This window comes from Phalaenopsis equestris, unplaced genomic scaffold, assembly GCF_001263595.1.
Source record: "Phalaenopsis equestris unplaced genomic scaffold, ASM126359v1 Scaffold000255, whole genome shotgun sequence".
Lineage (NCBI taxonomy): Eukaryota > Viridiplantae > Streptophyta > Magnoliopsida > Asparagales > Orchidaceae > Phalaenopsis > Phalaenopsis equestris.
In genome coordinates, this window is record NW_018164697.1 from 628,601 (window position 1) to 656,599 (window position 27,999).

The 27,999-nt window shown below is 36.5% G+C and overlaps 1 protein-coding gene across 1 annotated transcript in view; it reads right to left on the reverse strand.

Moving 5' to 3' along the window:
• Nucleotides 1-27,999, reverse strand: part of LOC110024395 (uncharacterized protein sll1770-like) — a 78,289-nt gene that overhangs the window by 14,600 nt on the left and 35,690 nt on the right. The window contains exons 7-14 of the mRNA XM_020724327.1: nucleotides 21,505-21,598; nucleotides 21,286-21,340; nucleotides 21,052-21,143; nucleotides 20,727-20,897; nucleotides 11,865-11,921; nucleotides 11,410-11,493; nucleotides 11,249-11,333; nucleotides 207-268 (exon numbers count right to left, since the gene is read on the reverse strand). Of these exons, the coding sequence (XP_020579986.1) occupies nucleotides 207-268; nucleotides 11,249-11,333; nucleotides 11,410-11,493; nucleotides 11,865-11,921; nucleotides 20,727-20,897; nucleotides 21,052-21,143; nucleotides 21,286-21,340; nucleotides 21,505-21,598 (700 nt within the window). The remainder of the gene's footprint in view (nucleotides 1-206; nucleotides 269-11,248; nucleotides 11,334-11,409; nucleotides 11,494-11,864; nucleotides 11,922-20,726; nucleotides 20,898-21,051; nucleotides 21,144-21,285; nucleotides 21,341-21,504; nucleotides 21,599-27,999) is intronic.

Genomic DNA, 27,999 nt, shown 5'->3' on the forward strand with positions numbered 1-27,999 from the left:
AGGGAAAAAATAAACAGATTTATTGTCTTGGAAAAACGAGGAATGAATGGAAGTGAATTCCTAAAGTTAGCCCCAAATAATTTGAATAAGCTAATAATAATGATTGCATTTCAGATAGAAAAGAAAAAAATCCAACTACTAGTGACAGGTTTAGTTTAAAATCAAATTAAACTAGAAATAATCCACTTGTACACATCAAGACATACTCTTGCATAAGGCGCTGCAACTCTGACAAATGAAATTTCTGGATCTAGCATATATACGACACCTGAAATGTAGTTTTTTGAAACCAGATGAAAGGTTAACTTAGATGCGCTGCAAAAAAGTTATTGCAAATGAAGGATTTAATTTACAGAGGCCATATAGATATTGAAAGGAGATCAAATAGTTAGCAAAATCAAAACAAATAAGAAGAACAAAATTACTGTTCTTTGAAGCTCACACTAAGGGTCAAAGTTTCTTCTATTTTTGAATTTGTGGAAAGTGCACTCGGGTTTCCTTTTTCTATGCTAAATTTGTGACACCTGAATAACCTAGTTGTCTGAATTTATTACTGTACTTTTACTCTGATCTTTTTACAACATGCCATTCTATTACAATCTAAATGAGAAGCAAACTAGTCATCACCTTACTTGAACAGTTTATCTGATAAACTAAGTTATAATCATAGAAGGTAATGATTTCTATATATCAGAAAACCTGGAAGAAACTCACAAAAGCTCGAGTCATTTGAAAGGAACAAGGAGGCAATGCCAGAATACTTAGCCAGTTAAAGGCAACAGAAAACTATAAAAAAGAAAAAAACAGGAAAAAAAATTGTGAAAATTGAAAAAACCAAATTCTGATTTTGTTCTTAAAAATGCTTGGAAAGCTAGAGACACGATTATTTTGAATGTAAATTTACTAACCCACAGCACCACTTGAACAAGAAATTGAAAAGAGAGCACAGCTAACTGCTCAACGATCATATTTACAAATAATTACCAAAAGGCAAGCTGATTGTAAATTTTCACTTCTCCACTATTCATTTAAATGTTTTTTGTTGTAAAATGCTCCTACAACTCTTTACTTATGCAGTGAAGAAGTGAATTAGTATGCAATACCAAAAAAAATTGGTGTAGCTACTCCAGCAAAAAGTATTTTATTTCTATTAAGTTATAATATATAGAAATTACTGATATGTGTGATTTGTTACTATTCGCCTTACCACTTCGAGTTTCTATTCCCATGTGATTTCTGTTTATAGCTTTCATTATGGTTACAAGTGTGCAGCCATAAGCAGAAAATTGCGATCCTCCTATCCTCTTGTGGTACAAAGATCATGATTTGTGGAAACTTAGCCTTTCTATTATGATATTAATCCTCCATCCCAATGGTTTTATAATAGTAATTTGTAATTATAAATAGTGAATTTTGATTCATGATTTTCTATATGTTGGATGTGTAATTTCTTCTACTTTTGGGAGTGTACTCTATCAAATATAAGACTTTGGAACTTTTTCGGGAGTGAATCATCATAAAAGTCAACTATTTTGGCGAGTGTTTACTTTTAAATTTATGTAGTTATCAAAATTTCATTAATGGATTACTTGTGTACTTGATTTTATTCAAGTCTAAAACAATGAAGCACATATTTTTTACTCATTTTATAATATTCTTGGTTCTGAACTTCTAATAAATGTGTCTAATATAAAACTACTTATCATTTGAATTGATTATTTTTTATTTTAAGTTTTCATTAGCAGCTAAAAGTAAAGAGGCCGTGAAGTGGATTTGCATCAAGGAACTTACACCCTAAAACATCCGGAGTCAATAATTCCAACTTAAGAAAAATTTTCAAAGCCAAAACATGGATGCTTAGAATTTAAAATATACAATTTATTATGTAAAAACTTTGGATTCATTCCTGACAAATTTCATAACTTACTTTTCGTTGTTTTTTAAATGACCATTTTACTGGCTCATAATGATTATATAAGTATTATTATTTTTATGAACTTATCTCAAGCTCAGCTCGTTTACACCTCAAGTTTTCCTGCAGGTTCCTCATTTCCAGCCCTTTTCCTCAATACTCTCATCCAGGACAGCCTTCTTTTGGCTGCCCGTAGTCCACCGCATCCTGTATCACTGTTCCAGCCTTCCATTCCCGTTGTCATTGACGTTCCAACCCATCCAACCCATCCTTCTCACTTTCTCTGTTGTTCCAGCCATCCCATTTACTTCCACCGTTGTTTCAGCCTGTTCCATTTACTTCCACCGCTGTTCCAGCCCTCCATACTCACTGCCAGCGATGTTCCAGTACTTTATCCTCACTATCGTCGTTGTTCCAACGCTCCCCCTTGGCAATCATCATCCCGGAAAGCCGTACCACGTCACCATCTGTAACGTACTTGTTGTCCGGAACCAATGAAACAATTTCCTTATCATTTTCAGCATGCCAACCACCTCTTGCATCATCCCACCACCTTCCACTCCCTCACTGATGACTACCATCACTCCGAGATCTACCCTCGCTTGAGTGTTTGTGTTGTGTTTGTTATTTTAGATTTTCGGGTGTCATGTTACATTTTTCCTTTGAAGTGTATTGATTGTAATTGCTTATTTACTTTCAGTAATAATTTGTTTTTTCTATTGTGGTTTGTTTTAACCCATGTATCATTGTATCAAAGCTAGCCTAACCCTGATTTCATCCTAGGATTACTAGCACCCACCTATACCTAAGCCTATCTCCACCAAAAAATTTTCTTCCCAACCGTACATCACCCCTACACACCTCCTTCCACCTACCCACCCCAAAACCATAATCATACCGCCACAAAGGCAATTGCCAGAACTTGATCAAGAGTTTGCCATGGAATACTTACAACGACAACTCCGGCGAGTGCTACGACAACTTGATGACATCAAGGGAAGTACCCATGGAGAGGTCACCCCTACCTATACCTAACCCTATCTCCACCCAAAAATTTTCTTTCCAACCGTTCATCGCCCCTACACACCTCTTTCCAACTATCCACCCTCAAACCATAATCATACCGTCGCAAAGGCAAATGCTAGAACTTGATCAAGAGTTTAGCATGGAATAATAACAGCAACAACTCAGCCGAGTGCCACGAAAACTTGATAATATTAAGGAAATGACCAATGGAGAGGTCACTGGCAAGCGCTGCAGCGAGATCCCAAGAGAAGAGAGGGAGGACTACTTGAATCACTCTCGTATGGATGATTCCAGTTGAGAAGAAAACAGACCACGACACTTTAGATGTAGTATTAGAAGAGGCCAAAAATGAAGTGTTTGGGATACAAAGATGAAATGATTGTTGGAGGATACAGAGGCTCAAGTGTGAATGGGGACCTATGAATACAAAGAGTTTTTGGATGACCGAAAAGTGAAAGTAGTTGCTATCAAGCTGAAGAAGAGCGCCTCGTTGCGGTGGGAGAATCTAAAAAGGGAGAGAAATAGACCGACGGAGTAAGATTACTACATTAAAAAAGAGAAGAGAGTTGCAATGACAGTACCTACCCCCACACTACTGTCGGGATCTTTTCTTGAGGCTCCACTATCTACAAGAGAGAGACCTATAAGTTGATAAGTGCACAGGGAATTTTATGCAGCTCAAGCTGAAATTTGATCTGACGAAAACAGAGGAGCACAAGACAATAAGTTACTTAAGAGGCTTGAAATGCGTCATCGGCAACATAGCCTAGCTATGGTTTTGGACACATCACTTCCAATTGCCCGATGAGCGTGGTTGTGTCATTCACCAAGCATAGTGCAGTGGAGGACGTTAGCAACAAAGAGAGCTGTAGAACAGGTTCAACAGTACCACTTTCCACCGGATGAGGACGAGATGCTCATGGTCCGACGAGTCTTACATATTGATGAAGAACAGGTTCAACCAGATGCTCATGGTCCGACGAGTCTTACATATTGATGCTGCGAGAGATCGACAGTGGCTTTACCACAACACATTCTGCACCTGTTGCGCTTTGAAAGAAAATGTATCTAGTCTCATTATAGATAGATAGATCAACGAGAATGTGACGTCTACACAGATGATAGACAAATTGAGTCTCACAACTTAAAGACATTTCACTCGTATTCATTGACGTGGTTGAAGGAGAATAAGGCTAGCATTTACAGGTCTCGTGAAATTTTCGATTGGGAACCAGCTGCAGGATCCAGTATGGTGCGACGTGGTGCTCATAGATGTCTACAATCTTTTGTTGGGGAGACTGTGGCAGTTTGACTGTAGGACTTAGCATGATGGGTTTAGGAACACCTACTTCATCACCAAGAATGGCAAGCGCATAGTCCTAACGCCTGTAAAGTTTAAGGTCTTACGGGTACCCGTGCTAGCAGAGAAGCGTTTGTAGAATCAGTTTTAGTGATGACCGATGAGGGACAAGTGTCAATTTCAGTCCTAGGCCAGATACTACATTGAGAGTTTCAAAATGTCATGTTTGATAGTTTATCGCCATGGTCATCACCGCTCAGGTATATAAGGCTGCCATCACTTTAGATCAGGTTGAATCAACATGGGATTACTTTAGGAGGATTCATGAAAATATACCTCACATGCAGTCTAACTTCAGTTTTGTAGTGCACCCCTAAAAAATAGGATCGATATGGATGTTTGTTTGCAAGTGGGGAAAACTCAAATGTTTTGGGAGAGTGCAATCGGCAGTGAGATCTAGATACTTCTAGGGCCAAAGTCAAAGATTCTGCAGCCACGGAAGGTTACAACACTTTTGTCACCGTCAATATGCAAACAAAAGCTTCAAAAAATGAGTTTGAAGCTCCTCAAACTCCGTAAGACTACCGTGGGGAATCCAATGACCAGACAGACGCAACCGCGACCCGCATATGGCACTTCTCACAATCGAAAACATGTGTCTTACGTGTTTGTCTGAACATGATTGATCTGTTTACTTCCTTCTGAAGATTCAGTTGAACCTCTTGGGACACTTCTTGTGATCCGCTTATTATATATTTGCTTTCGTGAGGGTTCAGAGTTAGTTTTTCGTGTTTTGTATCGGGACATCCATCAATGCCTCCACTTTCGTTTAGGGGTTGTATCCAAGGTGCTTTGGCTTGTATCTAGATCACCAAGTGGTGTTTATCCTTTCTCAACTAATCCACATCCCTCCCGCTTCACAGTCACACTTTTATTCTCGCCGCTAGTCGCCCCGCAAGCAGCACTTTGCTATTTTCCTGCAATTTTCTCACTGCCCAGCCCTTTTCCTCATTCTCCCTACCCAGGACAGCCTTCCTTTCGCTGCCCGACAGTCCACCACATCCCGCATCATAGTTTCAACCCTCCATTCTCGCTACCATCGCGGTTCCAGTCCTTCCCATTAGCTGTTATTGCTGTCATAGCCCTCCATACCCACTTTCCTCATTGTTTCAGCCCTCCCCTTGGTAGCCATCATCCCAGACAGTCATGTCACGTCGATAAATGTCGCATAATTGATGTCTGAAACCCAGAAATCCATTGTCTTACTGTCCAACTTGTCAACCACCTCGTCCACCATCCCACCACCTTCCAAACCCTCGTCGATCATCACCAACAACCAAAAATCTACCATACTTAGAGTGTTTGTGTCATGCAGTTGCTATTTCAAATTTTTGGATGTCGTATTGTATTCTTCCTTTGAAGTGTGTTGGTTGCAACTATATATTTGCTTTCAATGATAATATTTAATTTTACTATTATGGTGTGGGTTAACTCCGATATCATCATCTAATTTCATTTCACAATTACTATGTTAAAACCTTGATAACTCTACCATGTATGCCGAGAATTAGTCCTATATGTTAGAATTCAGGATCGTATCTTATAGGCAAGATAACCTTGACATTTTTTTTATGTTTTTTTTGTGTGAAACGCTTGGAAATCCTTGTGAACATAAGATAAAATCTTGCTCGAGTTTGCAATTGAGTGTTTGGTTCCCAGTTTGTGATGATACCAACTTTAATAATTATATTAAAAACAAGGGTTTAAATAATTTTTTAGCCAAATCCTGTTAATTTAATGTTTCTGATGTAGAGCATTACTTACAACTCTTCTCTAAATGTGGGCCGTCTGTCAAAAAAACATTCATGCAACATACTGATTACTTTTGAGTAGTACTAGACTTGAAGTTATCAAAATTTAATTTTTTGCACAAATGTGTTGCATTAAGATGCATGTAATATTTTATTTTGAGTTTTGAAATATCATATTTTGTCTGCTTGCATTTCTGTGTTGCAAATCCAATTGCAAATATTATGAATTGGAATCCATTGCATGTTTTAAAGCATTACGATTTAAATTACATATGATATGTATTTTATCTCAGCGTGTCCCAGAAGAAATCATTCTTTTCTCCTACAAAAAAGAGGGCTCCTATATCCATTTTCACCTCCAAGTTAGTTCATAGGTTGTCTTCTTAAGAGTTCTAAGTGTTTAGACAAGTTCCTGGTACAGTACAAACGGTCTATCCATGCTCGTAGGTGAGTTGCTAAGTCCCTTGTAAGTTCATTTGGTGCTTGATTCTTGCCCTATTATGATTCTCTATTTGCAATTTTGCATTCACTGCCATTTCCATTTTTCTTTTTTCATTTTGAAATTTGTATTTAGCCCATTTTATGCTGCATTAATGATCATAGGGATCATTTTAATTTTGTTCAGCCTTGATCTTGTCAATTTAAATTTCTATAGCATTCCAATGCCATCTTAGCACAAGGCACTCGGGGAATCATGAGCCTGCTCACCACACAAGAAAAAAGATAATGGATAGTGCAAGAAACAACCACAAAGTTTTCTATCCCCATCATGCCAAGAAGAGGTGTGTACATGAAACTTTGCAACAAAGCATTTCCATGTTTTGTCAACAAGATAAACAGGAGTACTATTTTTTATGGCTTAGGTTCCTCACCAAGCCCCCCGACATGCTACGAAAGTTACCTATATTCAAATATATATATATTTTTTGCCATATATTAATAACACATTTGTTTACATTTATACTTTGTGTAAGAGAAAATCGTTGAAAAATTTGATGACAGCGATAAGATTATAGTGAAATGGATGCACAATTCTTTTCTCATTTCTATAAATTATTTTTTCCTTTCTGACACCTTGCATTTCCTTTTAGTTTTATATTCTAAAATCTCTGTTCTTATGTTTGCTTCTCTCACTTCTTATTTTTCTAGCTTTACTTTTTTCTAACCTATCTTTTTACTATTTTTTTTTCTATTTCTTTTTTGTTCCGGATTTTTTTATACATGAAGAGAGTAAAAGATTAGAGAATAATACACAGAATTACCAAAAAGTTAAGTCAATTTTGTTTTTAAAATTATGTCCCCAATGTTCTCCATCTCGTGAGAATCATAAAAAATATTTATATAAAATTCTACAATATATATATATATATATATATATCGTAAAGGAATGGGTGGAGGCTATTATATGAGCCCCGGACATCCCTCATGCGCCTAAAAATTCAAATACCACACCCTACAATCGGGAGGAATCGAACCCCTGACTAGAGGGGACTTACAACTAACAAGCAGATGCCCGATCAAATGATCTGAGTATGCGGCGCAATATATATATATATAATCGTATTTCATAGTGTTTTTCACCAACCTGCATGCATGCTACTTCGTTCTTGTATGTTTGAATTTTATTTTAGCATTGCTTTTTGACTCTCACCATATACGAAAATAGGGATTTTCAAATAAGTAAAGCAGGTCAATCAATAGTTAGTTGATTTGCCCATCAATATAGCTTTTGGGGATTCATAGAAAACAATTATATCTAATGTGAATAAGGGCATTTTAGCATGTGTGTTTTCATATTTGAAGTATTATTAGAAGTTCAATATTATATTGAATAAATGCTTTATACATGCTTCCGTAAAAATGTAAGAGTTTTCTTGGTGACGAATTAGGATAATTAAATCTCCACTCACTCAATTTTAACGAGAGCTGATTAGGATGAGTGATGTAGAAATTAGGTTTGACTTAATCAACCTCCCCTGTTAAACCTCGTTGGCCAGAGGAATTCAGTTGGGGTGTGACAAAAAGAGCCATGGATGAGAAAGAGAGAAAATGAGTGAAAAGAAAAGATGGAGAGAATGAGAGGGGAGTAAGAGATAAAGGGGGAAAAGAGAGATTGGGTTAGAGAAGAGCTGTATCAGAGATTTGTCGGTGATGAGCGCGTTGCACCTCTATTAAGCACTCGTGGGAGATCAAAGATCATTGTAGCTAGGAAGTTCAATAATAGGAATTGAATAGGTTTTAAAAACTGTGAAAAAAAAGGGGGAAAAGTAAATATTGAGGAACCGGTGAGGTAAAGTCGTGCAAACAGGTGGGTGAGATGGTCAATGAAAGGGAGTGATGACTATAAGATTTTTAATTAGGCTTTAAAAATAACTCGAGGATGGGTCATCATAATTTATTTATATATAAATATATATACATAGTCTTGTTACATTGCACAACTTCTCGAGTTCAAATTGAAAGTAGAAACATGCCAATCACACTTTTTCCCAAGCAAATTTAAATCCACAATCTCTAGTTTGGTACATTAAGCTAATTTTGTATTAGATATAAGATTGTATTCAACTTGGTAAAGTTTTTCTATGAGCAGTTCTCCCCTTAGTCTACCTACAAGGCATTCTAAGATGGATCTAATGTCTTATTGACTTGTATCTCTTTACAACCATAAAGCACATCTATAGCTGTCATAAATATTTAAGATAAGAATTTTACAATTGCTTAAAAGGTATTGTTCACAAAAACCAGAAAATAACTCGGGGACTGGTCATTCTAAAGGGCGTGGATTGATGTAGAGTGATGTGGATTATTAATAGATTCACATACTTCTTTTTTTCTCGGAAATGATGAGTCCGACAATATGTGTGATTTGAACCGACGGCCTCACCGTGAAAATTTATACCCTCAAGGCCTCAATCACTATGCCGCGATTAAGTTGATGAGTGGAAATATTTGATGATTCAGAAGAGCCAAGTTAATCAAATATATAACAATAAGAAAAATTTCTTTAGTACTTTTACATCGCTCAAGTTATTTTAGCACAATATGATGGTAAATAATGCATTTCATAGAACACGATATTTGATGAAAAACTATAAAACCCTAAAGTGAAGGTCTACTGATGATGATTGTATATTAACCTCTATGATTCGAACAAATATACCCATTTTCTACCTTAAAATTCTTCTCTTTTATACATTTTCTACATTATCATTTATGTTCTATTCTTATCACAAGATACTAAAATTTTGACTCTTGAGGATTGCATGAGCACATGATAACCAACAAGAATCCTCCACTTGTTACTTCTAATGGGTCACAGATAGCAAAAGAGTGAATCTCATCTCCTGTTTTTTCATAGCAATAGAGAGAAGGTTTAGAGGCTGTTTGGCGTGGCTTTTTTGCTGCAAAGTGGTGGTAAAATGCTGTAGAAGCCGTTTAGTATTTGTGGCGAGGCTGTGTTTTTGGAAAAAAATCATGTTAAACGTGGACCGCGAGTTCGTTTCTTAGCAAATCTTTTACAACCTTACACCCTCTTCGCTCTCGTGTCCTGCTCTTCACCCTCGAGAGCAGCTCTCCCCTCTCTTACGATTCTTGCCCTAAAGGTAACATCGCCTCACTTGATCCTCTCTGATCTGTGGCTCCGGTGGCTAGAGTTGATTCTATTTGGTTTTGTTGGTCTTGTTAGTTGTTTCGGTGAGTTTGTCTTTCTTCTCTTCTCCCTCTACCCCTCTGCTCTTCAAATCGGTTTGGATCATTTGCTCTTCGACCCCACGGTATTCTTTACCATTATCTACTCGGGCATTTTGATTTTGCGATTAATTTCATTTCTTTATGTTATATTCGGTTGATGGTTTAGGGTCCCATGTGCTCTAATCAGTTAATAGCTTTCAGGTGGTTGTGTTGCGATGTTGAATTTTAGGAATTTCTTGGGTTCTCTGTGATTTATTCGGTTGATGGTTTGGATTCTCTGTACTATATCCAGTTGATTGATTTAGGTTCTTTGTGCTCTATGCAATTGATGGATTTGGGTGGTCGTGCTTTGATGTTGGATTTTGTGATTTTATTAGGCTCTCTACGTTATATTCAGTTTATTTGTCTGGCTTGTTGGTGCTCTATCCGGTTGATAGATTTGGGCGGTTGTGTTGTGATGTTCGTTGTTGCCCGATATTCGGTCTGAGATTTTGAAGTGGTTTCTCACAACGATAGATTTTGTGATTGGTGTGGAGGTAGTGGTGGTTTTGTGTTCTTGCAGTATACGATACATGTTTTATTTTTTATTTTGGAGATCTATGATGAGATATTAGACTTTAAGAGTTATTCTGGATGCTCTACGATTAAGTGATATGTACATAAATCTTCCTTTTTTCACGCTCTTTCAATTTAGACATTAATTTGCATGCGCTAGATGTCTATCGTTTGACATGCTATCATCTCAATATAGAATTTTGAAGTATCCAGCATCAAGTAGACTACTTGTACGCTACAAAATAAATTAAAAAAAATACTGCACACTTACCAAGAGAGTCTTTACAGAACCCAAAGGATCAGTAGTCAAATATTCAACTTTCAATTGAGGGACTGATTCAATAGCATCAAATGTAACAGAACCGACACATTGAAATTTGAAGTTTTGGAAAGAGGGGTTACAAGAAGAATAATGTGCTGTCTCTCTGAAAAGTGCTGTACATCTCATAAGAAAAAAAACAAGGGGCATTAAAATACATAGAATACAAATCTTATGTATTTACATATTTCACACCTAAACTTTCATATTTTCAAATATAGCACTCAAATCTTTAATATTTCGCATAAAAAATAGCACTATTATCACTATTTAAAAATGAAAGACACCTTTCCATGCATAAAGATTTAAAGAACCAAAGTGCTATGTATGTAAATATGAAAGTTTAGCTGTGAGATATGTACATACATAAGAACAGTGTGCCAAGTATGTCAATTTCCCAAAAAACAAAAACTGACTTCAACTGCTTAAATTTTTCCCTGAAAATCTGACTACCTAGTTCGAAATTGGTTAACTAAATAAAAAACTTACCCCTCACAAAGTAATTTTCACAAGTTCGGATAAAAGGTTCAGCTATTAATGTGCTAGTATCAATATTTCAATTATGCCTCATGCATTCGTTCCAAAATAATAGCGCACAACAAAGAAGAGCATAGCTAAATCTTCAAAAAGTTTACCTTCAAGAGTTGAGAATGCCTTCATTACAAAAGTTAATGTGGAAGGTAAGCGTAGAGGCTGATCTGCTGCTATTGCAAAAAAATCCTAAAAAACATCTCGTAAGAAAATGTCTCAATAAAAAGAAAAAAAAAAAGCATACATATTTATTTGGATTACCAACCTCACTAATTGCAGCCAAACTTTGTTGTTGATCGGATGAATGGCTAAATGTTTTATCCAAGAAAAACTGTATGGATCTCTGCACCTGCAGGTAAAGAAGTTCAATGCATGAAAGGCCTAAAACACAAAAAAGAATTAGGAAGGTTTACATTCATACCACTTAGTTCTTATGTATTTACATATTTGACACCCAAACTCCAATTTTATATAAATGCCACCTTACCTAAGCATCGAAAGGTGTATTTCACATTTTAGAAGTTAAAATGGTGGTAATTTTAATATGATATCAAAAATTGTTATATAAATGTAAAAAAGTAAAGTTGGTGTTAGATGGGTAAATACATAAGAATTAGGAGGTATGTCCGTAAATGCCTCTAAAAATAATATATGCTCCACTAAGATTACTATTTCTTAAGATGCATAAACATGATTAAGAGAGTAAAGTGCTTCACTAACAGATGAAATGTCTTCTGTTGGCTTAAGTGCATCAACTTCAATGAGGCTCCTCATAACCTAAAAAAAAAATGCGATAAACAATAGCTTAGTCTCAGCATTCAACAAATGCAAGAAAGAATATATATTCTATGACGCGGGGGTTGTAAACGCCCCGAAACAACTAGTTCCGGTATCATTCTAAGAAATAAAAGAGCTTCCCTCTAATATAAAAGCCAAAAAACACACAAAAATATTAAGCTAATGCTGCTTTCACCGATGTCTAAAATCACTTCTACATAAGATAAAGCATTTAAACATCATTGGTAAAGCAAGGATAGACTTAATAAGCATGAGAATGAGATATGTATGTAAATTTTATCACGGAAGGCTGGCTTTTATAAACTTGTAAAATGTCTTGGACTTCGAAGAAGATATTTGAAGAGGGGGAGTGTTCCACAGCACACTTAAAAAATGCAATAGGAACTCATATATCTGAATGTTAAGTCAAATGGAAAAGCCTTTGTATTTTTTTTCTTGTGAGAATGTCAAGTGTTGAAGAAGTAATTTAAAGTAAGTGAGATCTGATCGCAAGGCTTTGACAACAGCTTCAAGATCTTTCTAAACTAAACTAGCTTATTACAATTGTATTCTTCTCGGATTAGATCTAGTTGGATTTCATTTTACTTAATAGAGTTCATTATATACAGCGTGATATTCTCTTTGACTTCCATTTTTTAGAAGCCGCCCAAGCGAACAGAGCCAAAATGAAAATGACAAGGCTCTTAACTCTAGAGTCATACTTAGGATTGATGTGCAAGGAAAAACGATAAAAAAGTTCAGTTCAATTTGGGAAAGAATGTACACTTGAAAAAAGGCAGTTTTTGAAGGTATTCAATATGTTGGTAGCAATATACCACCGTGAAGATTTTTTTTGTAGTTGAGGAATGACTTAGATCAAAGGAAAAGAAGATGAGGATATGAAAAGTGTCAGAATGCTCAAGAAGTTCAGAATAATGAATTTCATGAAAAAAATGCTAGTGTAATCCGAAGGGGATTTGTGTTTTGTGTTGTGAAATGAGATATTTGAGATCGGCAAGGAAGCAGGTCTCATTATTGACTTTCAAAATGAATCATCGTCAATTAGTTGTGGAGTACTTAGCTTAAGCTGCCGGATGACTTCAGGATATTTGAAATTTGGATTTCAGTTGGATGTCTTTGTGCAAATTGTGAGGGAGATTTAGGTTCGAAATTCAGCTGTGGTGGCAAACAAAAGTGATCGAAAGAAAATTGAAGGGAGGTGGAGCTAACTGAAAGATTATAAATCAGTTTTTTTATGAACGTGTACAGTTGACGTGCAGAGAGTTGGAGGTAGAATGTGCCAAAGCTATGTATTAAAAGCGATCTTCACCAGCTAGTCACGAAAATGAAGTTATAGTGATTAAGTGACGGAAAGGCCGTAGTTGATTATATGACGAACAAGTTAGTCGCCGAAGGTCCAATTGAGAAAGTGATCTGCATGAGAGATGTCAACAAGCTATTTGTAGAGACGCAACTTAGCAAGAGGGATGAAGCGGATCTGATATAGGAATTTGTAAGAAAAATCATGAAAACACAGAAACAAACTTTCATTATTATTAAAATAAGGTTATAACATGACTGGAACAGAAATAACAATACAAAACATAAAACAACACACGCAAATACTCCTGAATGTATCTCAATGGGTGGTGGGGTTGGCTAGAGGCATAAGGATGATAGAATCACTAATTTAGAGAGCATACTGTCGAAGCAACACCACCTCCTCGAATACTGATCACAATTGGAAAAAGAACTCCACATAGAAATCTGAGAACAAACACAAACACTATGCCTAACTGACTCCTACACACAAGGGGCAGCAATTTATAGCCTCCTACAAAGAGAAGGGAGTGGAAAGGTAAGAAGGATTCAAAAAACTCCCCCTGAACAAAGAAGCTTCCTGGATTGTGAGAGTTTGCGATCCGCCTCCTATCTTTGGCGGAATCGCAATCCCATCCCACCACCTACTTCGCGATTCGCCTCCCGCCTGCATGTGGTATCACAATCCCGCCACACTTCATCTCCCGCAAAGTGTCGTGGGCTCCCGCGAAGGGTTGTGGGGTTTTTGGCCCCGAGAAATTGAAGCGCCCCACTTCGGGGCGTTGATTTCAACACCTGCATCTGTCTTCTGGGGTTGGGGGAATTCATAGGTTGAAGCTTCCATTTCGTCATCAGTCACTCTGGATCCCACTGGCGATTGCATTGTCGCCTGAGGTATTTGAGGGTCTTCCCTAATTTGTGAACAAATGTCCATATCGACCTGTCCTCCTGAGGTTGTGGACCACGCTTACCCTGCTGAATCTTCCCAAAGTAACCCACGATCATTTCAAACGGGTTTACAGTGAGAGTAATCTGACCCTTACCGCATGGCGGTGGTGCTGCTGGTACGGTGTCGACCTGGCATAACTTCAGTTATAGTTGCATGTATCTGGGGCGAGTGTCTCGATACTCTCGCCTAGTGTCATCACTAAAACTGGTCTCATTGATGTTGCTCTGTTAATAAGTGATTTTGTGAAATCGGGCTCCGTCGAAGGAGGGTGATCCGCTTCCCGTCGTTGGTAAAAGAATGTGTTTCTATGTCAGTCGTGCAAAATCCTCCGAACAAACTGTCATGGTCTTCCCAATAAAAGACGACAGGCATCCATGGGAATCACGTCACACTAAACCCGACCCTGTAGTTGGCCTCCGATCGAAAAATCTACCAAGCATTTTCGGTCGATGCTGACTTGAGTCTACTTCAGCCACATCAGTGAAATATGGTTGGGAGTGCCTCTACATCGCAAGCCCCAATCTCTCTACCATTTGTGTCGATGCAACGTTCTTGTTGCTTCAACCGTCGATGATTAGACTACATACTTTTTTGTTCATTGTGCAGCGGATATATAATATATTTTAGTGAAGTCATTGCGAGTCATCAGTTTGCAGGTTCGTCGAATCATGAGCGCCTCCCATTCATTAGGAGGAAGCTGATACTCGTCCTGTTTCTCAGCTTTCTTTTCATCGCTAATCTCTTCGCCAGCTCTCTGCTCAGTAAGTAAGGCTACTTTACTCGTGGGGCAGTTGGAAGTTATGTGGTCGTAATTGTGGCATTTGAAACGCTTCATCGCCGGTACATTGTTGGAGGTGCAACATTTCTCCTGCTTCTTGCTCTGATTCGGATTGTTAATCCCGTGTCTGGGCTGGTTATTCTCTCTCAGGGTGCCCTTCTCGGTCATGGTAACTGTGTGGCTGCTTGCCTGCAGGTTGTTGCCTAAAGGATGGTTGTTGTCTGTTTTATTATTGTTCTCTCCACATTCAATGCTAATGTTTGGACATCCTCTAACGTCTAGTATGAATGCAACTGTACCACATTGTTGATGGCGGGTTTCAGGCCCCTGAGATATCTAGCTATCATATGTTCTTTTGGCTGTGTCAACTCGCATTTAAGCTACAAGTGGTTGAATTGGGTTGTGAACTCCTCAATTGAAAGATCTTTCTGCTGCAAGTTGTGGAGTTTCAAAAACATATATTGGCAATAGTGGGTGGGAGATCCTTTTTCTGCATTGCCTTCTTCGTCTTCTTTCACCTTGTTATCTTCTCACTTTCTTCTCTTTTCCTCTGCTTTTGTAAATTTTCCCACCATAAAGAGGCATTTTCTTCAGTTTAATGGCAGCAAGTTTGACACATCTTTTCCTCTAGTACATCTTTATATTTCGTTCAATTGATTGAAGCCAGTCGATAAACTCATCTGGATTCCTACCACCTTCAAATTCTGGGAGGTCCATCTTGATAATGAATACCAAAATCTCTTTTCTCCGCCTCCTTTGATAATGAATACCAAAACGGCGAAAGTCTCGCTGACCTAAATTTCTTTTCTCCGCCTCCTTTGATAATGAATACCAAAACGGCGTGGTCGATATTCCTCGTCATAGTGATCTTCCATGTGGAATGAATTCATCTCCTCGTCCTTGTCTTCTCTTTGACTTTTTCAATCACGGTCGAAGGTAACCTCTTCTTGGTTCACGTCATCCAGCCCTGCAAGTCTCCGTGTAGACAACGAATTTCTCGTGGAATCTCTTCCTAGGCCAACTCGTTGAATCTCTTCTAGAGTAAAGTCTGACGTACCTATTCGCGGTGGCATGGTTAGGGTCGGAAATTAGAAGGAAAATTTTAGTAAAGGTGGCTTGGGTAGGGGCGGATGCTAGGAAATCCTAGGATGAGACTAGGGTTGGACTAGCCCTGATACCAAATGATACCAAAACCAATAAGAAAAATAGTGGGAACACAAAACAAAAATTTCATAAATATTAAAATAACATTACAACATGACTTGAACGGAAATAACAACACAAAACATTAAACGACACAAGTAAACACTCCTAAATGTATCCCAATGGGTGGTGGGGATCTGCTAGAGGGGCAGGAATGATTGGGAGGGGGTGGGGATGTCGGCAGCCATAGAAGACGGGTGGCAGCGAAGGGAATGTGTGAAACTGTATAAACAACAAGTGAGAAAGATTGTATGTGGTCAACAACAGTAGTGTGGCGGTTGGGAGAAATAAAAAGGAGTTAGGAAGGCAGGGCATCGGTAATAACCTGCAGGAAGGGAGAATGGTTGGGTTTCGGGGTGACGGGGGAGAGTTCGGCAGCTAAGGAGTGGGGAGAAGGTTTAGGGGAAGTTAAAAAGAGAAGATGCAATCACCACCTTGGAGAGGATACAACCAAAGCACCATTATCTCCTCGTATACAACCCACAAAGGGGAAAAAATCACATAGGAATCTGAGAACAAACACAAACACTACTCAAAATTGACTCCTACACACACAGGGAGCAACAATTTATAACCTCCTACAAAAGGAAGGAGGTGGAAAGGTAAGGACCCAGAAAACTCTCCCCGGAAAGCTTCTTGAATCGCGAAAGTTTGTGATTTGCCTCCCGCCTTCGCGCGGAATTGCAATCATTCCTGCCTTCTGCTTCGCGACTTGCCTCTCGTGTTTGTGTGGTATCGCGATCCCGCCTCACTTCATCTCTCGCGAAGTGTCGCGGGCTCCAGTGAAGGGTTGTAGGATTTTTGGCCACGCAAGATCGAAGCGCCCCACTTCAAGCCGCATTCAATGCTCGTACTCGAGCGCTGATTTCAGCACCCGTTTCAGGGTCTGGTATGTTGAGGGAGATGAACAACGGGTGATGCTAAAAGAGTGCAAGCGACTAAGAGAGGCACATGCGGGAATGAGATAATGAGAAGGTAGTTTAAAGTGATAGAATTATTTTTTTTAATATTTTTTTTTAAAACTGAGCATTTATCACGTGAGGAGGAATATTAAGATTGAAGTGTGAAACGAGTTGCATCAGAAAGAGATTGAAGCACATATAGAATTTTCGTACTAGTCTTACTCAAGGATATAGTACATTAATTTAATAGCTTAGGATCTTCCCAAAATAATTTTAGCATTATGAACGCATTCACACAATTTATTTTATAATAATGGCAACAATTGAACACTTTTGTTACAATAAAGAGGCGTTGAACATAACTTGTACAATTTTATGTTAGTTTTCCCCTATTCGAATAAATTAGTTGTCGGATACATATGGAGGTTTATGCTATTAAACTTAAATATCAAGGCAAATATCTGTACGCAATCCCTAAGAGTATAAGTGTAGTCATTTGGAGCAAGCATTAATTAAACTTAGTACATTTCTATTGCACCATTAAACAAAAATTTTAAAGTAAAAAAAAAGTCCATTACATCAACTGATTTCTTTTCGCTCGGTACTTCAATTAAGAAAAGACTCATTTATATCAATAGGTTTCTCTTCCTTTCGCTTGGTAATTCTTTATAGCTCCTTCCTCGTGATTATTTTAAAATTCAACTCTTTGTTGGCATTTGGTGGTACTTTTTGAAATTTATAATTTCATCTTAAACAAATTCATGACACTTGTTCTTGTAAATCTACCCATCATTCAAAATAGTATATTGCCGATGGCAAGAACGATGTTAATATGTAAGATAGCATATATGGAGAATGATCAGAGTAGACAAGGGCTAAGTATTGAAGGTTTGAATAGGACTTTCAATGCATCCCTACACATGAGCCTCCTCGCCAGAGGTGAGGTTGTAAAATGAAAAATGATCCAAGACAACAGAAGTGACAAAAAATTATTTGGTCGATGAATTAGAACACTTAGAATGCTTCTAGTTGGAGAATAATAAAGGAATATGCATTTCATTACTCTAAATTCTAACTTCTTCTTTGTTGGATCATTAGTGTCCATGAAAAAAGAGCAACCAAAGCTCGTAGATAAAAGGAAATGAACAATCAAGTTTGAGAGAGTCGTCTTACATGGTTTGGCCACATTAAAAGTCGACCATCTAATGATCTGATTAGGTGAGTAGATGTTTTAGATTTGACTTATTTTAAGAAAGACAAAGGTAGACCTAGGAAAACTTGGGCATATTGTATAAAAAATTATCTTAATTTATTTAGAATTAAATGAAAATATGACACTCAATAGGACACAATGGAGAAAAAAGTTTCATGTAGTCGACCCCACTTGGTGGGATAAAGGCTTGTTGTTATTGTTGTTGAACAATCAAGTTTGAGGATTTTTTCTAGTAGCTCAATTATAGTTTTAATGCTGAGTAAATGAGAAGGACAGTGACTAACAAGGAACAGTCCAAAATGCAGAATAAAGGTAGCAATCACAAGAACATGAGCCATTTCTAGCTTATGTCTTCGCCATTTATCAACCCAATTATATTGGGAGATTCAAGATATCAACTTTAATGAAATATACTATAACTTTGGAATATGAAATTTACTCAAATATGCTATCAATTTAAATATAAGTTACAAGGGTTGACTTGGAGAATTCTTGAGCATTATCAACACAATAAAAATGTTGAACACTCACGATGACCTAGATTGTTGTTCTAAGGGATGAGCACAACGAGACTTTGAGCGATCATCAATAAATACCATAAATCATCAAGTTTCATAAATACTAAGTACCCCAGATATCAATTTGAATTGAAAAAAAAAAAAGATGAGGATTCTTATGCGGAACACAAGGTATGGCGTCTATATGGTATTACAGTTCTCACAAGCAAAAGCATAAGACAACTTTATTAATGAAAATAACTGGAAGTAAATTTTTAAGATGGTGATCACTAGGATGTCTTAATAGTCTCATGCTCAAACATAATATCATTAGGAAAAGAAATAGTGATGGAAGAAATGAGCATCCTCAATGTAGTATAAGATATTACATGTCATGCTAATGCCAATCAACATACCTGAGGATGCATCTTGACATTCATAATAACGGCATAAATTAGCATCACAAATCAAACGTTTAGTCGGTGACTGATAGACTTTTGGAGCATGAAGAACAAATAAAGCATCAAATTCACCCCACTCTAGTCTTTATATTAACATAACAAGCTGTATTAAGACAAAATAGGTGAAATGCCTCAAAAATCTACAATCCATGGGAAGTTTGGCACTTAAAGCAAAGCAGTATTACTTTTTTAGCCTACAGAACAATTATAGGACAATGAGGATGGGAACAATGAGTTGAGAGGGGAATGTGGTCAAGAGAAATGGTTAGAGAGCAATGATGAATGCTGCTATTGAGTGAAAAATGCGAAGTTTAAAGAATAGGGAGACACAATTTTTAGAGATAAATTAGATCATAACTAAAGCAGGAAATAAGGACATGGAAATCTGAAAATGAAACTAGAAATCTTTCCAAAATGTTGTTGTCCTAGACAAGTTCACACACACCCTTTTTCTGAAAATAAAACTAACTATTCCCGGACCTTTTTTAGGACAAAGGAACTTGGGCATATGGATCACAACCCATGTTGGTGTTCTGACACCAGTATGGATCCTCTAAAATTTTATATTTCATATTAAATAGTTTGTGGGAGTGTAATTATGTATAATAATAAGTAGTGGCAAACAAATCAAAATTAAAGTATTAATGGAGCACAGAGCCTGTGAGTATGTTAAAAATAAACGAGAAAAACAAAACTAAAGCCTGGTTCAGATACAAATAGCCTATAAGCATGAATGGGCCATCTAGTCCATAACAATACCTTGACGACATTTGGCCCCTAACGCTTAAGAAGAAATTTTGGCCATCCCATCAAGCTTGTTCTATTTATTGCTAGCACTTCTTTGACACTTCCGGTAAACTTCTCTAACACTTCTTGAAAGCTTCATCTTCCCCGACACTTTTGCAACACTTTTCTGAAACATCACTAACACATCTCACGCAAAGAATGGATCCGTTTCCAACCAAAAGGGCACAAAGTGCAGATTGAATAAAACCGATACAATAAACTAACCACAGCCACAAAAGAGGGTCATGCAGACCGCAGGGTTAAAATATTAGGTATCTCTTCCATGCCACTAGCTGGTTTAAGATGTGTTTTTTTTTTTGAATTAGGGTACCACTAACGATTGACCCAAATAAAAGGGCAATTTTCTTTTCTTTTCCTGGATGTAACTTATAAGCTTAAGCTCCAACTTCAAAGTCAAAAAATTATATGGAGAATAATTTCATCTAGCCTTTGTCCATGATAAAGTGTTAAAAAAATGGTCAGAAGCCATGGAATGTAAATCATAAGCAAGAAAACAACTAGCTAAAAACTTTATAAGGTGAACAACACTTGAACAATTATTAAGAAAAATATTCTTAAACACATAACCTAAATTGGCATTTCTCCTTTATCCCAAAAAACATGAATTTAAAATTAAAGTTATATAAAAAATATGTAATAAAAGCAAAATTTTAAAGGAAAAAAAAGGTATAATACCTTATTTATATCTTTTTCATATATTGAGTAAAACAAATTAAGTAGCTTTTCCCGAGTAAAGGGTGATATTTCACCCATCATTCCAAAATCATAATAGATAAGTGATCCATCCCTGTCAATAGCAAGATTGCCTGGATGGGGATCAGCATGAAAAAATCCAGTCTTTAGTATCTGCAGTAGCAATAAAGGTAACAACTCAATTAGAAAGATGAAAACCCAAAATTCAGCAAAAAAAACTCGGCTACAATGCTTAAAGCCTCAATAGGATATCCATTATAAAAAGTCCAAGGACGTTAAGTAATAATATTGTTTCAGGAAGCTTTACCTGAATCAAATATCCCTCAATAGCACGTAAAGCAATCTGAGAGCGGTTGTTTCCGCTAGCATCTATCTGGCTTAGGCTACTTATCTTTATTCCTGTTCAATATGAAGGTCAAAGAAACATATTACGATCAAAAAGGGTTTCAAGTTATGATCTAAGAGGTAATTTCTAATCACTATTGGCGCATCGTTTTACAGTGTAACCATGGAAAAAAAAAAGCTATAAAGTGAGGAAAACCTGGCACATATTCCAGAGTCAACACCTTTGAAGAAGTATAATCCCAAAGGACAACCTACAAAGGATTACATATTGAAAACTATTGAGAATGTTAATTGATCAATTTTCAAATCCACAGTCAATAAATATATGGCTAGATCCAACATATCAAAGTAAAGTTAAGTAAAAAACAAGAAACTGTAGCTTATTAGCAAATAAAGTTGCAGTAACAAAACATACTGGTATGCGAACCCACTTCACATTTCGAAAATCTCGACGTAACCTATCAGCATTCCTTCCTTCAATAATATAGTCCATTTCTTGGTATAGAATTCTGAAATTGGAGTAACAACCATGTATGTTATGTATAGATTATAGTGCTGATTTATATATGTCACTATTAAATATTAGAAATTCGCCAATGAACAGAATCTGCTATCTTTAATAGCAGTAAGACAAATGGAACGAGCAAACAACGTTTTATAAAAACTATGAAATGTTGAAAAGCAGACAAATAAATAAAGGCAAATTGCGATCAAGAGAATTTTACCTAACACCACCGATACAATCATTTTTTTTTCTACTGATCTTCTTATTCTTAGTGTTGAGAGCAATCCAATTTTGACCCAAGGTAGAGGTTGCTCAAAATGAAAGATATATTAGTGGATCAAAATTGCATCGTGGCTCAATCCAATTTAATTCAAATGGATCAACTTTAAGTAGCATCATTTTGATTTTGAGGAACAAAATTACGTTTTTTTTTTCAACTTTAAAAAATCAATTCTATAGCATTAATATTAAAAATATAGTTCAAAGTCTAAGATTCCCTATCCAGAGGAAATATAAACAAATACTTGTAAATTGAGATGATAAAAACAATTGCACAAATCTAAGGCATCATCTCGGGTCTACTTGAGGCCATCTTATTCACTAATTTTCTTTCATACTATTAAACACTTCTATTTAACACTACTTTATGCATTTCAGAAATTTTATGATAGAAAGGTGATTTTCACAACCAGATTCGCTAGAGTAAGGTAGCAACAATATGGTAATTGGGCAATATTGTCATAAAGAAAATTAAGTATAAAACCCACATTAGCTTTCAAAAATGTTTATGCCATAGAACTATCTTTCAAAGAGTTGCAAACGCTCCAAATAGGCCATAAATCACTTTTTATTGCATTCATTCTCAATATTCAATACCTTATAGTTCAAATTATACAACATCCACCTACACATTTTTTACAAAATACTCCCTTTCGCATAATTTAGCACTATTTTTATTCCAATTCCAGTTCCAAAGCTGAGCTTCCCCCCTTTGCATGCAATCTAAAAGCCCGTGAAAAATCAATTTTATAAAATGATGTGCAAGTTATTTTGGTGAAACATCCCGTCTAAACACTCTTGTATAAAAAGTTGTTTCATATACGACTTAACACAATGATTACATTCCATTTCTCAGTATTTTTTTTTCTTGTCTATTAAAGAAATTTGATTGAAATATTATCAAATTGTTAACTTGCCTTTTTCCTTTGTTCATATGAAAGTGTATAGTCAGTAAGAGGCTAAGTTGAAACGGCTAGACCAAGGCCGGGAATAATCAGTCACTGCTTCTCGATGAAATTGATTTAATGATGCCTAGTAAATAGCTTATGAATATGACAACATGAAACTGAAAAGTTATGAATTTCATAAAATTTGAACCAAACTAAATGCTAACTACATATATTGAGGCAAACTGAAACCATACTACAAGGACAACAAAAAGAATATTTACACTAGAAGGCCCACCAAACCAATCTTTTAATAAATAAAATCATTTCAGAGAAGCAAAATGTAACCAAAACAAAAATAATCACAATCAACATTTTTCCAAAAAGAAGCAGGGACAACACGGCCTTCACTCAACCAGGCCAACAATCATATTTTACAACAAAAAAAACCATTATAATTATTGCAAAAATAAAAAAGGAATATTTTGTATCATATGAGCTACAAACAGATACAACAAAAAGAAATTCAACAAAACACACAAAAGATGGTAAAGGCCATGGCCAAAGTAGCAATTAATGGTGTTGCAAGAGTTAAGAGTAATAGTAAATTCAATATATCGTTGACTTCTACAGCTATTTTGCATCAGTTGCAATTGAATGCAATGCAAACAATTAAAGACAACCAAAGTATCATACAAATGCACAATAAAAATCAAAGATCACTCAATCATTTTCCTATTTTGTAAACCACATTGTGTTAATGGTTGAAATGCTGAAAGTATTAAAAAATGTCTCTCACAACACCAAAATAACACAATTAAAATAACAGACGGTAAAAATGACATCACACAAGTTTAGATTGAAACATGTTTGCTAAAATCACAGTTTTAATATCGCTCATTTTGCAAAACAAATAGCGTCGACATAATGGTTCGCAATTTTGATTCTTGTTGTACATTCAAAATAATGCATTTTACTTATATTTGGTCCTCATTTAGTGTTGAAATAGACCACATAGAGGTATTCCTTTGCATTCAAATATAGGTCTCAGTTGGAAATTTTTACAAAATAATCGTAGTTGATAGTTTTAATAGTTCTGAGTAGCCAAGGAGAAGTCTTTTTCTCTATAAGTCATGCTCAAGTTCTTTTAAGTTTCTTTCTTTTTCCTTCTCAAATCATTCAATACAACATGTGGTGCGTTCCCCATGTTCACTGGTTAATACTCATTGGCGAAGTCACATATTGTCCAATTGTATTTGATTTTCTATTTAATCTTGGCTCTTACGATTCATTTATGTGTGTTGCAAACAACGAGTTGTTAACATTACTATTTATTCCAGTTTTATAGTTGTATTTTCATTTGGATGCATAATTAAAGCAAACAATTGTCTTTATTTTCACTTGCAAGTTTATCAAAAGCAAACTTTGTAGCGTTCACCCTTCCCATCATTCTTTAACAAAAAAGTGCATAGTCGACATTTAAAGCAATGCAAGGTCTTGAAACTAATCATGCTTAAAAAAAGCATGTATACACCTTCATGCACTTGCATAAAAAAATACAAACAACGGGGTTTTTTCTGTTACAATAAGATGATGTGCACATGTTTATAAACCAATAGGCTTGGAATAAAAATCATGACTTTTGTAACAGCTGAAGTGCAAGTGTAAATAGATAGGATTACCTTGTGCGGATCAAGGAAGCAGAGGGGTCGTGCGTAGCTCGTGCGTAGCTCGTGCGTGAGAGAGGAGGTTGGGTCGCGTGAATAGGGAAGAGTGGGGAGGGCTTAGACGATGCAGCGGAGCTTCAACGGTGTGGCGAGGGCTTCGACGATGTGGAGAAGGCTTTGACAACGAGGTGAAGGTGTTTGCGCATAAAACAATGGAAAGGTGGACGACGATGCGTGTGAACTCTAGTAGACGAAGATGTTAGGGATTTATGAGCTCGAACAGAGAGGATACAAATGTGTAGCGAGAGAACAATGGCGGACTGCAAAGACCTTTGAGCAGACGAGGGATTTGGAATAGGGAAGATGTGGCTTTGTAGAGGGGCAAATTGAAGAGGGTTGGGGCTTCATACGCTGCCGAGGAAAGAAAATTCCTACCCAACAAAAAGGAGCGACAACGGTGGAGGGGAGGAAAACCAAAGATGTGCATATGAGGGCGAGAGGCTTGTTCGTGTTTCTAATTAAGGAGCCGGGGAACAGTTATTATATTTGTCGCGTGTGTGCTCGACGAAAATATATAAGTAGCAATTTAATTAATTAATTTATTTATTTATTTTATTTTCCTCCTTTTTTATTTTATGGTCTAAAACTTCTAATTGAATTAGTCATCTTTCACTATCAATGAAATCCACCTATGTCAATTCATTATAAGCTTGTCTTCACTTTATTAATCTCTATTAATCTCTAGTATGGACGTCAATAAGCATCTGCTTCAACCCACTTCGATTATGGAACCTTCGACTCTTCCACTTCCAGCACTTTTAATAACCAAAGTTGAAAGAGTTCCAATCATCTTTGTTTTTTTTATTAGACAAACTCCTTTGATATAAATCATAAGGTATTTCCAAAACCTCGGATGTCTTTCCAATAAACCTAAACTGAGACCAAATCTACATTGAATTATATAGATGTCAAAAAGCCTCTCATTTAAAGGTAAAATAGTGATTTTCTACTCGAATGAGAAAATCAAAGTAATGGCTCCACAGTTGAATACTCTCTTATAGAGAAAAATCTATAAGGCAAACCATCAATGAAGAATATATGCATTTTTTTAGATAGGTTTGATTGGCTCATAGGAAGCAAGACTTCTTAACAATTAAGTTAAATCAAAATCCATTAACATAATGATTCTTGAAGTCTCCTCTAAAGTATCATTATGTATTTATGAACTTTCAATGTGTCCGTTAAAATAAAAACCTCTTCTTATTTCCATGAGAAATCTCATATCATTCGGTAATACTTGGTTAACAAGAAAATTGTGATGGTTAAGACTTGCCAAATGGAAACTAGGAGTATATAAGTTCAAGTGCAAAGGTCGTCTCTCCTAGTATAGTGTCTCCGCTTTGTATTAGTGTGAGCAATTCTAGGGCTATTGAGTCAACTGAGAAAGATGGATTTATCATACTACCGACCTAAAATAAAAAGTAAATACACCTTGAAAGAATGCATATTCATTACTATATCAAATGATCAAAAACGGAGCAAGTTGAGGATAAGCCTTACGATTTAAGTTGAAGGAGAAGGGATTAACAAGTTAATTACTACCAATCTAATTAACACCGAGCAAGTTGAGCATGGTCCAAAACTTTCCCAAATTCTCTCTGGGAAATCAATTATTTACCTTGCTTACAGAGCCTTGTACTTCTAACATACAGAAAGTCAAACTTTGATTGCGAGATTCCAGCAACAACTAAGAGAGCGAATCTTTGGTTGAGGCATAACCTAGATGAGGTTCCTCTAAACCTCAACCCAAATAGTATATTGAAACTTCTTTCACTTATGATGCGAAGTCAGAAGCCATTGCCATTATATATTAATCCGCTGCACTTTTCCATTATAGTGTCTCCAAACCATTGATCCACTAATCAAGGTGGATATTTTGAGAGCTAAATGGACTCCAAGAGGTTGGCGATAGCCCTCCCATTGATGTTCAAGGTTATCATGAGAAATTGACATGCAAAATATGAAATCGTTGTTGGAACATCCTTTAGTACATTTCTTTATATATAAGAATGTTATTTTGGTATTCATTATTTTACATGGTCCACCCATTTTCACATGTTATTTATGAACACATGTATGATAAATGTAGTTAAATATTAATTGTTTATATGGCAAATAATATTAAATTGTTCTAGTTAATGCAATAGTTACAACAATTGTGGCCATACATTAACTATTAATCATACCTAATTATTGATCATATTGTATGCACAAATATTATCATTTATGCATTAGTAAGCAGCTTTCACCTAATAAATTTGTTCTTACAAAATCATACCTATTGATTTCATAGTTTTCAGCTTACTTGGGCAACCTTGAGCAACGAGTTTCTAAATTCATGCTCCTTGCATGTGGGCATGTAATTATGGTTATAAAGTTTATTTATTTGATTGAATAGTAGGTTATATCATATCTTTTATGCCTCGTTGTTTCAATTGCATTTTAAAAAAAATCAATGGAGAAATGATGATGTCATTGAATTTTACATGCTTTATACACATACTGTATAGATATTTGCCATACTGTATAGATATTTGCAATTTTTAGACTGTATCTATAAGATTCCCTCAAAATTTATAAATTAACCCATCCCATTGTTGACCTCATTTTTAGTGAGGTCTAGTCTTCCTCTTAGGGTTTAGGATCTAATCTTAGGGACCTCCCTTCGACTATCTTAGAACCTTAGAAATGGGACTCGCCTTGTTCTAGAAATTCAACACGCTTCCGTCCCCTTCTGGAGTTTCGCGTGTGTGGTATCAACTTCTAGCACTTAGAATGATGAAACCAACACGAGGAAACCCAAAATGGTTTTGCACAATTCGCACTCCCGCGCACAAAACTTCGCAATTCGGAGAGTCGGAGCGTCCGATCGCGTCGATTCGCTTCGTCTGCACTGTTACCTGTCGAATGCTCAAGTAAACCTTTTGAAGCGATCGATCGCGGGTCGAAATTTTGTAAAATTTGAATTTTGACTCGTTTTTAACCTGATTGTCGACGATGTCGTCCGAGCGACCCCGGATGACAAAACGGACTGGGAAAGACACCCATTTTGTTATGTCGCTGCGCGCGAGTAAGTCGAATATAATTTAATATATGTATATATATATATATTTATATATATATATATGTATATATATATATATATATATTAATTTATATTAAAACTATTTTACCCCTTTCCTCTTTAAACACTAAATCCCCAACTCACGCACCCGAGTTCTGCCTCCTTTCCCTCTCCTGTTCGCGTGCCTGGCCCTTTCCCTTTCTCGTTCTCGAGCCGACCGAACTCTTCTTCCTCCGCGCGAGAGAAGGTTGACCTCGTTCGTCCTTGCCTGATATTCTTCTGCTCGCGGCCTTCCTTCCCGAAGCCGTGACAGTCTCCCTAGGCTGTGTTTTTTCCTTTTCCTGGTAGTTTTACTCTGGGAAGCTTGTTCCCTGGTACACTTGATCGACAATATCTTCTCTTCTTCTCGATGCTTCCCTCGCTGCCACTAGTCTCGCCGCTCGGGCCC